Consider the following 12844-nt stretch of genomic DNA (forward strand, 5'->3'; position numbering starts at 1 on the left):
GACCGTTTATCTAATTGTATTAGACGTGGCTACAATGGGGGCTATAATTTGTTTTTTTTTTAATCTTCAACTAGGTGGTAGTCTAGACGTTGCGTGGGTTGTTCTATTTTAAAAAATAACATAAAATGACATATTGCTATTATTTTGGGGTTTTTTGCGTACATCAAAATATTTTACTTATGTTTTGTTTATATTTTACCCAGATTTTACTTATTTTTTTTATACTTTATTTTTTTATATTAAAAATATATGTAAGAATGTAAACTTGTAATATTGGGCCATGAGCCTATATATTTATCAAACCGTCTTAGATTTATTACTATTTTAGCAATAAATCTAATATATTGCATTGGTAATGATATTTTGCATTTCAAATGTTTGACTTTTCGGGTTCTTTTTATGGTTTAAAGTATAAGTAAAATAACATATGAATTTAAATTACAACGTTTTACAATATACAAATTTTAAATTATTTTAGTTTGATCTTTAAAATAAAAATGCTGGAATAATATCACTCATATATTTTTAATATAAATCTATAAAAGATGAGTAATAGTGTATCTGAGTTTGATTTTTTAATCATAGTTGAAATTAACAAAAACAAATAATTATTAAATTTAATTTTAAAAATAGCAAATGTCAAAAGGAGGAGTCTCTATGTGTCAACTTTTTAGAGCATGAGTTTACAAAAAAAACATTACTTTATCAATAAATCTAATATATTGCATTAATAATGATATCATGCATTTTAAATGTTTGACTTTTTGGGTTCTTAATATATTTTAAAATATAAGTAGAACAATATATGGATTTAAATTACAACTTTTTACAATATATGAATTTTAAATTTTAGTTTGATCTTGAAAATAAAATACTTGAATAATATCACTCATATGCGTTTTTAATATAAATCTATAAAAGATGAGTAATAGTGTATCTGAGTTTGATTTTTTTTTATTATAGTTAAAATTAACAAAAACAAATAATTATAAAATTTAATATTAAAAATAAAAAATGTCAAAAGGAAGAGTGTCTATGTGTCAATTACTTAGAACATGTTTAGAGAAAATCTTACTTTATTATATAAGATGGCTTTAGATCAATAACAAAACTAGGCCTAAACAAGACTCGTAGATGACATGTGAGAAACCTAGATTCTTTAGAAAATGAGCTTAATTTTGTATTACTTCAAAATTTATTATGTTATCAAAATTTAGAGTTAATTTTAGTACATTTTAAAATTTGAAGTGATTAAATCTAGAGTTGATTTTTTATCAAAAAGGTAAAATAAAAAAATTTAGAGTTAAGAAGTTCTAGGATATAAAAACACATTTATAGCTGAAAGATTTTTTTTTTTTTTTTTGACACCTTATATAGCCGAAAGATTAAGTGACAATAATGCATGATTCGTCTACTTTTACAATTATAGTCAATGTATTTTTTTTTAAAATTATTGATGCATCTGTTTATAAATCCCTAAAATAATTTCATTAACTATGTTAATTAGATTCATTAATTAAATCATCTTTTAAAAAATTATATACATTTACAATTTAAAAAGATTAGTTGCAGTTAGTTTGATGTTATACTTCTTTTCTTTTTAACTCTCAAGTCACTATTTTGTTAGTTCCATTCCTTCTCACAAATAGTATTTGTTATAATACTCATTATAACCGTTTCGTTTCTTTTTATACTATGTTTGGATCGGAGTTCTTATTTTCCTATGTAGACGCACCTACATAGGAAAACATACATAATTTTAAACAGTTACTTCAAAGATAATGATTATATGTGTCCAAATCCATATCTATCCTACTAAGAGAAACATTCAACCATATATATTTGAATCCAATTACGAACCACTAAATAAGAACTCCGATCCAAATTCTTTCTAAATAGGGGGATCCGATCTCAATTCTGAATGCTAAGCAAAATCCGGTAAAAAGTCAGAAAAAGAAGGGGCAAAGTGTAAAAATATTTCTCAAGCTTTAAATGAAAAGAGACAAAATCATAGGAAAATTACAAAATCAAAGTTTTTTAATTAATGATTAAACCAAAGAAAGAACCCTCCAAAAAAACTAAACACTCTTTCTAAACCATTGCGTCTTTTGTTTGTCTCAAAAAAAATAAAAAAATAAAAAATAAAAAAAGACTCGGAGACGCACAAAGCTACTTGCCGCCGAACCTTCCGTAAACCTCGTAGCCGCACTTCGTCGCCTTTTTGACTCGATCACGACCTCGTCTCAGTGATCGAATCGTACTTTACAAATTCACGCTCTTTGATCGAACGAGCTTGATCAGAGTCTTTTTAATAAACTGGATGAAGTGACTAATTTCGCGTTTTGAAACGACCAAACTTGGTTCTTCTGGGTTTGGAGATTGAACAAATTTGTGGGATTTTGCGGGATACTCTGACTGATTCCGTGTGTGTGTTTTCGCGTTCTTTGTTTTGAAATTTCTGGGCAATGTTGGATTTTCGGGACGGTTTTGGTGGCGGCTGAGTTAGTGTGTGTTGTGTGTGTGGGGAGGGGGCTTTAGGAAGTAGTAGTAATTAGGGTTTGGGAATTGGGTTATGTTTAGGGGTATTGTAGTGTTAGAAGATGGGAGAGGATTATGAACTTGAAGAAGGAGAGATGAATTGTTCTTCTGATGAAGCCGTTGTTGATCTCTCCTACATTGTGAGCATCTTTTTTGTGATTTTTTTTTTTTTTTTTCAGTTACATTTGCTTCTTTGTGTGGTGTTATGTGTAAAGAATTGAAAAGCTTAATTACAATGTTGGGTTTTTTTTGTCTACTTGAAAAGTTGAAGGTCTTTTGGTAAATGATGTTTTGTTCATAAGGCCAATGCTGATTAACTTTACTGCATCTTAGTTCAGTTAGATATAGCTTTTATGAGATATCGCAAATGCTATGTATCTTGCTTGTTCTAGAGTTTTGAGTTCCAGCTTGAAGAACTATGTGTCGTCTTTTGTAGCATTCTCGCTTGTGTGCATTCTCTATGGGGAACATAGTATTTTTTTTTATAAGTGTGGATATGCATTTCTTCTCTGTTTTTGTATCTTTTATTTTTTGCTAAAGTCTTCTTCTATGGGTGGTGTATTGAAGGACAAGAAGCTACAGAATGTACTTGGCCACTTCCAAAAAGATTTTGAAGTTGGAGCCCTTAACCTGTCTGGTAATTAATATTAACTATGGTTTAAGTGCGAAAGTATATTGAGATGAAATGTCATTGAAAGAATGATGTGGTTGGTCAGGTCCAAATATCTGTGACTATGGATCATTTTTGCCCACTTACGAACGTTCGCTTGCTGTATCATCATGTCAAAGGAGTTCTCCAGAAAATCATGACGTCCAAAGATTTTCTGATAATTTTCACGGAAAGGTATGAGAACAACAATTCTCACTTCGTTTTGAAGATAAAAATATTGAAAGTACTTTGTTGTTTCAGTATTCTTCATTATGGATTCTTTTTAAGGTTTGAAGGAATCTGGACCTTTCAGTGATTGCTTTCTTGGTATTAGTTTAATCATGAGTACTAATGAATTATTGTTTGCTCAGAATGTGGTTCAGAAGTTTACGTCACTGCCTCCTACATCTTGTAAACTAGTAAGTAATCAGGATCCTCAGAACTATCAAACTTCAGGATCTCTTATGGCCCAAGCTCCTGGGAAGAAAGGAAATGCAGGAATACCGGGCAATGATTTGCCTGATCATAAGCCAATTACGGTTCGGATCAAAATGGGTTCTGAAATTTTGTCCCAAAAGGTTATAGTTTCCAAGGATCTTTGTCTCAATGGTTCTCTAAATTCACCACCCCGAAACAGCCATGATGATAGTAGCAGACTGCTACCACATTCATCTATGGAGAAGACAAGTGAATCTCCTTCCCGCATTCTACAGGTAGATCATATATCACATTCTGTCGGTTTTTTTTGTGTGGATTAAATGGTTCGGGATTGATACCAACTTACTTTTAACTTCATGAAACAGGAAATGACTGCCATTCCTTTCCCAGAGGATCTACTGATGTCGCCTCTTCCTGATAGTCTGCTTGTTGTGAAAGAGAAGGAGAAGCAATATACTTTATCAGACAACCAACCTGTGCTTAAGACAGGAAAGGAACCTTCTAATCAGACAAAGAACAAGTTTTCGGATGTTGTACTTTGTGAGGAAACTCCAAGTGGAAGGAGAAGGAAAGCTGACTGCGTTACTGCCACCACTTGGAATGAGACTTCATCAACTGGTGAGATGAAAAGGCAAAAAGTTTTTTCCACTGGTCAGCTGGCCAGGGAGAAGTCAACTTCTGGTTTAGGTGCGGCAAGTTCTACTATTGATGGGTCTACAGCAAAATGTAACTTGCAGGAAGATATTAAAAAAGATGGTAAAAGTTATCCCACACTTGCATTTGCTAGATCAAACAAATTAAAGGTTGGTGGGGTGCATGCTGTGAAGGAGAAAAAGACATGTTTGACAAAGTTGCGACAGAAAAATACTAAAAATAGTTCTGGTGATAAATTTATATCAAAGATGCCTTTCAAAGATGCTGCATATATAGGTCACAATAGTATGGACGTTGGGTTTGATTTCGCGGTTGCACCTGCTTCCACCAGTCTTCACCTTGACAATTGGGCGCAATGTGATAGTTGTAAGACATGGCGACTACTTCCCCTTGGCCTGAATACTGAGAAGCTGCCTGATAAGTGGCTGTGTAGCATGCAAACGTGGCTGTAAGTATCTAGTTATTCCATTTAACCTGGCTTTTTAATGTATCTCCTATTCAAGGTTTGTATCCTGTGCTTTTTTCTTGATTCAAGCACTAATCCTTTTTAGTCGCTATCATGTTTAGTTTGAAATAAGTTTCATAGTTGTTTATAGTTGAAGTTTTTTTAATCGTGTTAGGTCTTGTTCCCTAGAACAGCTGGGTCAAGCAGTAAAGATGTAAAATTGTTTTGACAACGCTTCTACTTACTTTCTGGATTTGGTCATTCAACCTTGTGCAGAACCTTCAGGTTCTCATATTATCACATCTTCTTACCATCCTTCCTAAACTTCTCTTGTAGGCCTGGAATGAACCACTGTGGTGTCAGCGAGGAAGAGACAACAAAGGCTATCATACACTTTCGTGCTGGTGAGGCTCATGGTCCTGAAACTGGTGTCAAACTCCTCTCTGGTGCTAGTTATGCTGATAAAAGCTACCAACCATTAACTTCTGGTTCATTGCCAAATCCAGTTGAAAAGAAGTCTAACATGAAAGACTTTTCTCAAGGACTTCCAAGCAATATCTTGGTTGATGCTGCAACGCCTATGAAAAGTAGCGCACATGTTCTTAAAATAAAAAACTTGAAGCTGTCAGGAGAAACGCCTAATGCTACTCAGATATCCACTGACTTTGGTGTGTCGCACGATTTTGTTCAGGATAAGGTTGACCAGAAAGCAAAGTGGCGATCAGCAGGTCGGTTTTGCTAACAGCTAAGAGTACATTTTCACTTCACTTGGGTTTCTCTTTTTTCTTCAAAATAACTTGTTCTTATTGTAGGTACTGATTGTCAGATAAAGACTAAGAAGAAAAAGGAGGGTGACAAACAAGAAAGTGATGGTTCCAAGCATATCACGACTGGTGTTGGAAACAAACTCGCCAGAGATATGAAAGTAGAAGAAATACATTGGAATCAAGATCCGGAATGGACTCCAGCAGAGAGAAAAACAAAGCGTCCTGACAATGATTTTCACACTTTGGATGTAGAGCGAGACACAAAGAAAAGATTACTCGCATCTAAAAGCAAACCTGATCACAAACGTCAACTACCAACTGCTAGTGGTTCCTTGTGTACAAAAGCTCATGGCAGAATCAGTACTCCAGTGAGGAAAGTAAGGTTGGTGGGTTCCAAGCAGGGTAGCGATGGCAACAATTTAAAATTGTTTGCAGATAGTGATGAAAAAGAGCCATCAATGGTCAAGGCGACAATAAATAAGATTTCAGTCCAGGAATCTAAAGCATGCCAAAGAAATGAATTGTTTCGGGCTGATGGCTCTCAAGAACACCGGAATGCTGATGCCTCATGTAAATATTTCTCTGGTGGAAGTGGGCAGATTTCTGGGGTAGAAACATCAAGCTCTTCGAAGGTTGTAGGATCACATAAAAGTGGAAGAATGTATGTGGAAGAAGTAAAAGCATCTCCTCTGGGATCAGTTTCTTCTTCCCCAGCAAGGTTTTCATGCCCGACGAATCGTGCATCACCTGCAGAGAGCTTACCTCGGAAAAAACAAAACATGAAATATGGTGATGCTGGGAGTAGATTTTTTCATGATAGAAAACCCCTATCCCAAGAAGCTAATTGTGAAATTTTGTCGACAACTCATCCTAAAAACAGGAAACAGCCAAAACCAGAAGTATGTAAACAGAACATAAAGTTTGGTGATTTACCGTGCACAAGTATGAAATCGGTCCTTAAAAATAGAGCTGGGATAAACAAAATCGGTGACATTGCTCATGAGACTATGGATAGATCCTGCCATGCTGCGAATGATATACTTCAAGAGGCTGAAAAGCTGAAAAAGCTTGCCAACTGTTTGGAGGTCAGTTTTTTATGCTACGTCTAATGTAGTATGAAGCTTCAAGTTTCATCTGCTATAATTGAACAAATGAAAGAAATGATGGAACAGTAGAATGAATCACAGTGCTGTCTTTCTTCTGTTAGTTTTTAATTTGGTTGTCTTTCTATCTCAATGAATTCAGAGCTCTGGATTTGATTATGAATACAAGGAGACCAAATTTAAAGCGTCCCTGAAATTTCTCTTTGGAGCTTCACTTTTGGAAATGTGCAGTACTGATAATGTGGAAGGGGTGACGATGAGCCATGTTGAAGCTTACCATACTGCTGCAAAACTTTCAGAGTAAGTGAATGATTTTGCTTGCTCTTTTTTTCTATTTCCTTATAACTGAGGAAATTTGTCAGGAATCAGTGTATTACGAAACAGAATGCTGTTGATTCTATTATGTTTTTGTGGTCATTGAACACTCTGCTTGTTTGTCACAGACGCTGTGCCCATCAATATGAAACGAGCCAAGAAATGGCTGCAGCTGTTTTGGCCTATAAATGCTCAGAAGTGGCTTGCATGAGGCTAGTGTACGGCAGAAGTTTAGGTCTGAGTGGAGAATGGAATGAATTGCAAAAGATGGTACAGATGACTCCTCAAGGTAATATTGGATTTTGGATCTATGATCATATCAGTGAGTGAACTTTTTCTGGAGATATCTTGTCAATGTGGTCAAGTCAGAATAATAATGGTTTTCATTGTCTAAAATAGTCCTCGGTGGTTTTTTTTTGTTTCGGTCACGTAGTAAAGATATTTTATCTCAGCAGTACTGAATGTATTCATACTATTTGGCTTAGTATGTCCACCTTTCATAGTTTACAAAAATTTTATGGCTTTAATATCTGGAAGTTCATATAATCGTTTCTACAGGTGAATCACCGTCGTCATCTGCATCTGATGTTGATAGTTTTAATCATCAAGGGGTGATTGATAAGTCTGCTAAAACTAAAAGAGGTCTCTCCCTTGTTGCTGGAAACCTTCTCACTGTTGCTAAAAGCCAGCTAAATTTTCTTCCGTTATTGGACTTTGTAAGTTATCCCACGTTCATCAATTATTGGCATGATACATTTCAAAAAGCAAGCTGGGTTGTCTCTTACCTCTGCTGTTTGAGTTTTGATACCTCAACTTTCCAGGCCTTTAAGTTGGTTAAGAGAGATAGGATAGTCAGAGATCAATTTCTTTATATATGCATTCCCTATACATCTTTGATGCAACACGTGATACAAGCATTTTACAGTACTTCAATTGAACAAATTTATAGAGTTCCATATATGAATCACTGAAAGAGAGGGATTGATGTGTGCGCAGTTGGAACATATCAGTCTCATTTCATTACATCCCTGTTTAAATATATGTTTGCTGAATTGAAACATGGAGTTGTGTCGATTCTGGACAACTAAGATTCTTCTGTTGCCTGAGCTGTGCATGTCTTTCTCATCTATCTTCCTGTGACAAACAAAGCTGATATCTTATAATTATCTAATGCAGACAGAGAGCATGAATCTGGCAATGGAAGCCTCAGCAAAAACTCAAAATGCTTTTAAAGCAGTCACTGTCACTTTAGAAGAAACAAAGCATGGAGATTGTATTGTTGCTATCAAGAAAGTTGTCGATTTCAGTTTCCATGATGTGGAAGCGCTTATAAAGATGATTGAGGTTACAATGGATGCTCTAAATTCATCAAGATTCGGTGGCCCAAAGTGTTGAATCTATTTTGTACATAGGCTCTGGTCCTATAAAGAATAGAATAGTGTTTTAGCAAGAAGAGCAACCCAGAAGCATGGATCTAGATTACCTCTGGTTTTCATGAACTTCCATAGAAAAGTCTTATAATTAGGATAGTGTTCAAGGCTGATTACCCTTCAATAGATTAGGAAAGAAAGACTTGGAAAGAGGACACTAGATAAGGATGGATATATAAGGTCTACGTTTGCACTTTGCAGTAATTCTCAGGGTCCTGGTTCATGTCTTTCTTCTTTTTGGTGTCCGGGTATCCAAGACTAACTAAAGAATATTTATAGAAGAGTAGCAGGATTCTTAGATATAGTCATTTCAAAGATTGGGTAGTGATAAGAGTTGTGACAAGACACTGCTCTATTACCCTCTAATCATGTTTCAGTTCTGTTCAAAGTATAATTGGAATTGAAACATAAATTTTTTGCGGTGATATAACAAGATCATGTGCTTATCAGCTTCTGTCAGGTATGTATTTCTCTATTTTGTCATCTTATTCTGCTGAGTAGCTTTCACCAAGCAAATGATCAGGATAGTGGTTCTTTTTGAACACTTATAATAGATTATTGTTACACAACGTCTTTGGTTTCTAAATTTAACAACGGAAACTTTCAAAATTTAGCTGATTTTGGTTTTTTGGTGCACCGCGTTTAAGTATCATACCAACATGTGAGTTGTTGCGAATTTCACCATGTTAGTTGTTGCTCTGTTCGTCTTGAACCCAACAAAGTAGTAAGTAGCAACCTCAAGCTACTTCTGCGATTTCTGTTTGTATCTGTATTCGGTTTCATATGGACCCATACAAGATGCTCTTCTGTTTTGATATTCCTTTTGGGGATGTTTGGATGCTCTTACTTCGCCATTCGTAAACGCCCCAGTTCGGTAGACTGTAGAAACACTTCTTCTGGCCTTCTGTGTAAACAGGCTTAGCTTCAGTTTTGGCAGTGTTGTTTTTTTGTACTCTCCTGGCTTAGTTCATGCCAAGTCACAATGGCTAGCTTGTATTGCTGCATAAAGCTTTTTGCATTGTAAATAGTTGTTAACCACAGTCAAGTCTTTTCCCAAGTAATTTGTTTTTTTTTGGTTATACAGTTACAGTTACAAATTTTGTTTATACTGTTCACATACCATAAAAGTTGTTTCTAAACCATAACTAACTCAATTCTTTAGTCAAATCGTATTTGTTTCATTTCATTTGACTAATTAAGCTAATTTCATTATAAGTGATCTCCTTGGAACCGCTTCTACGACAATGTTTTCACTATGAATGATTCGGAATATGTCAGACCAAATAATTGACGTATAAGCATTGGATAGCACTTGTCACTTGCTGATCCGACTGAATTAACCAACCGCTTGCTCGCTTCACCAACAGTCTCTACTCTTCCATGTAACCTACCTAGCTCTGCTCAAACTTGTATTGTTTCTGCCAAGTCATAAACATAATCAACACGGCCAGGTCTTCCAAGGATATCTACAACACAAGTTAATTGCCTAGGATCAGGAATCACACACCATGCTTTGAGTTCAAGAATTATAGGCCTTGTGTAACCCAGACCCGAATGGCAGCAAGCGTGTAATATGCCAAGTAAGGTTACATAGTTAGGCTTTTGATATTTAAAATCAAACCAAAGTCAAATTTAATTTAATTCTAGGCCTTCTGTTGTATCGAAGTTTTCTATAGAAAATCTAAAACTGGAATTAAATTTTACATTTTACCGAAATATATATACAACATTAATAAAACTCACTGTTGTTATAAATAACTCTATTGTTATGTGGATGCCTATTATCGGCCCATTAGTGTAAAACCTAAACCTAATGTTGTATTATTGTATGTTATATCCTATAGGATAGATAATAATACAAGAGAACAATTCCCTAAATCTCTGTGTTCACAACACGTTATCAGCACGAATCTCTAATCCTAGCTGTCTTTAAGAAAAAAAAAAACTCTAGCTGTCTTAAGAAAAAAAAACCCTATCAGCTGACGTTGAGCAGCAGCCGTCACCGCTTCCAACCTCGAACGTCTCTCGTCTCTGCTTCGCTCTTCCTACCGAGAGAACACCAACATCATCGAGATAAGTGATTTATATATCATATTGCTTTATAAAGTTATGGTCATGCATGAGTCCATCAAAATATACTTATAAGCACATAATCGTGATAGAATCGTAATAGTTTAATAATTAATATGTTAAGAAAACCGTGTTATATTATCGATCGATTAACAGGCTTATTCCCACGTCGTGAATAAATCGAAACATGATAGATGCTCCACTGTTCATGCTTTATTATGAAATTCGTTTGTTTAATTGTTTTAGTATTACGTGGTTAGCTTGGTATTGGATAATATTTATATACTCATGCAACTTTGTTGTTTGAAATCAATCGACTTTGCAGTTTATTTGTATTACATGGTTTAGACTAGTTCTATGTGATTAATATATTCTAATTTGAAGAATTGTATATGTTTTAAGTTTAAGACATGCTTATAAATATATGGTTTGATGTTTTATTGACTCGCCCAAACCTGCACACATGCTTGGTGATTTATAATTGATTGATAATCTATGTTGGATTGTCGGTATTTGTTCGATCTCAGTTCCTATATTATTAAGCATCGTATTTGTTAATTGTTTTAAATTAAAAACATACTTTGATTGACTGCATATTATTGAACATAATGTTGCATTTACCAAATCAAACTACGCGTTAACTGCTACACTGTTTTAGTGCTTTGATTTGGTAAATCGTTGGTTTGAGGTTGTTCAGCGATCGTTAGTTTGAGTATGATGCCTAGTGCTTCATTGTCACATGATTTTTATATATTGATTTATGATCGAGGTTTATAAACCGTATGATTTATATATGATTATGAATAATTTCTCTAGATCTAAGTGCTTTGGTAATAGCCATAGCAATCAAATACATTATTCGTTGTTTTGTTATACTTGGCTAAAAGTTTCTTATTGTTTTGAAACGAAGGTTTCAATATAAAGGATCGAGCAAACTATCATTAGTGGAAGCTGTTTCCGTTACAGATCCGATGACGTCTCTCCATGGAGATAAGTATTTATATATATATATATATATATATATATATATATATATATATTATTGATTAGCAAATAAATAAGTATGATATGCTTTATTAGCTAATGTTTTATAAATAACCTATTTTCATTGATAACTGATTAAAACATATATATATATATATTGGTTTTATAAAACGTTTTTAAAAGAATATATATATATATATATATATGTATTCATTTAACGTTTTAAAAAGAAAGTATAAAGAAATGATGCTTAATACTTATTTAACATTCATTTATATATATGATTGTTATAATGTTTGTGATTTATTTTAGTTGTTTAATCACAAATTTAAATCTAATGAAAATTAGATATAATATCATGATGAAATATTTTAAATCCTGTCCTCCAACTTTTTTTTTTTGGTGAATACATTGAAAATTTAGTAACAAATTACTAAATAATAATTATTGATCATGTTTTCTTGGCATCACTTCTATGGGGAGGTTTAAGTCCAAATATATGACCATAAAAATTCACTAGTTCTTTAGAATAATCTAAAGAAGGTAAATGACTAAAAGTCTATTTCTAGAATATATACAAACAACTTAATTCCACTTATAACCAAGATTATAATAGAAAATAATATCATTGTTGGAAATATATTATAGAAAATATATTTTACTTGTCACAAAATATTGTTGTCAAGTAAAATACAATATAGTGAAAAATATTTTTAAAAAATATTATAATCTTATTTTTTTGTGACTGTATAAATTTATGAGATGTTGATGTAAATCACATCATATTGGCTTGGCTTATTCATTGAACTGAATATGACTTTATGCAAAGAAAAAGGAAAATGTCACATCAATGATAAGAAAGTTGCTATAAAAGTGGTTATAAATGTGGGTATGATATTTATATAAGGTCGTGGTTAAGTCAACTAGTATCTCCACTATAAGTGAATAATAAGTACATCAGGTACTTATCTCATCTATATATGATGATGATGAAAGAAGTTAGTGTGAGACAATTTCCACTATTCTACTACAATAATAAAAAGTAGTAGAAAAAGTATTGAAAGCTCTTGAAGAGTATATATACTATTGCCTATGGGAACATAATTTGATAATTATGTGTTATAATCTCCCAATTAGCCACAAAGTTAAAAGGGTCTAAGATATAATATATTACCCAATTTGAGAATGTTATTGATTACAAAGTGGAATTCAAATCGAGATTGATAGACATGAAGTGTCATCATCTCGAGGGGGAGAATTCATGAATCCCACATACAGAGGTGATAGAACAAATATAAGATTATGTTCACACCCAAAATGAGTTTAATCACTCATATGAAAAAGCAAATCTTGAGGATTTGAAAAGTAATCATGTTGAGACAATATGCGAAGAAAATACTTTGAAATCATAAGTATCACCCAAGGCAATAAAATTATTTTAGAGATTACAT

At 33.5% G+C, this 12844-nt stretch overlaps 1 protein-coding gene across 2 annotated transcripts; it reads left to right on the forward strand.

Annotated features, from left to right (window-relative positions):
- Positions 1-2050: 2050 nt before the first annotated feature.
- Positions 2051-8798, forward strand: LOC104723573 (cysteine-tryptophan domain-containing zinc finger protein 3-like). 2 transcript variants are annotated; one of them, XM_087476428.1, is made up of 12 exons: positions 2051-2678; positions 3106-3175; positions 3255-3382; positions 3559-3900; positions 3991-4727; positions 5061-5128; positions 5231-5452; positions 5537-6576; positions 6737-6894; positions 7038-7198; positions 7468-7625; positions 8086-8798. In XM_087476428.1, the coding sequence occupies exons 1-12, from the start codon at positions 2601-2603 to the stop codon at positions 8302-8304; spliced, it is 3381 nt and encodes a 1126-aa protein (XP_087332554.1). In that variant the 5' UTR covers positions 2051-2600; the 3' UTR covers positions 8305-8798. The 2 variants fall into 2 exon arrangements, with proteins under 2 accessions (XP_087332554.1, XP_010440255.2); XM_010441953.3 differs by having other exon boundaries at positions 2056-2678; positions 5061-5452.
- The last annotated feature ends 4046 nt before the right edge of the window (positions 8799-12844 follow it).

The sequence above is a fragment of the Camelina sativa genome, chromosome 11, assembly GCF_030686135.1.
Source record: "Camelina sativa cultivar CO46 ecotype springtype chromosome 11, ASM3068613v1".
Lineage (NCBI taxonomy): Eukaryota > Viridiplantae > Streptophyta > Magnoliopsida > Brassicales > Brassicaceae > Camelina > Camelina sativa.

Coding starts and splice junctions, on each gene's coding strand:
- LOC104723573 (XM_010441953.3), top strand. CDS start 2,601: ATGGGAGAGGATTATGAACTTGAAGAAGGAGAGATGAATTGTTCTTCT. Junction 2,679..3,105: donor TTGTTGATCTCTCCTACATT/GTGAGCATCTTT, acceptor GGTGTATTGAAG/GACAAGAAGCTACAGAATGT. Junction 7,626..8,085: donor TTCTTCCGTTATTGGACTTT/GTAAGTTATCCC, acceptor TATCTAATGCAG/ACAGAGAGCATGAATCTGGC.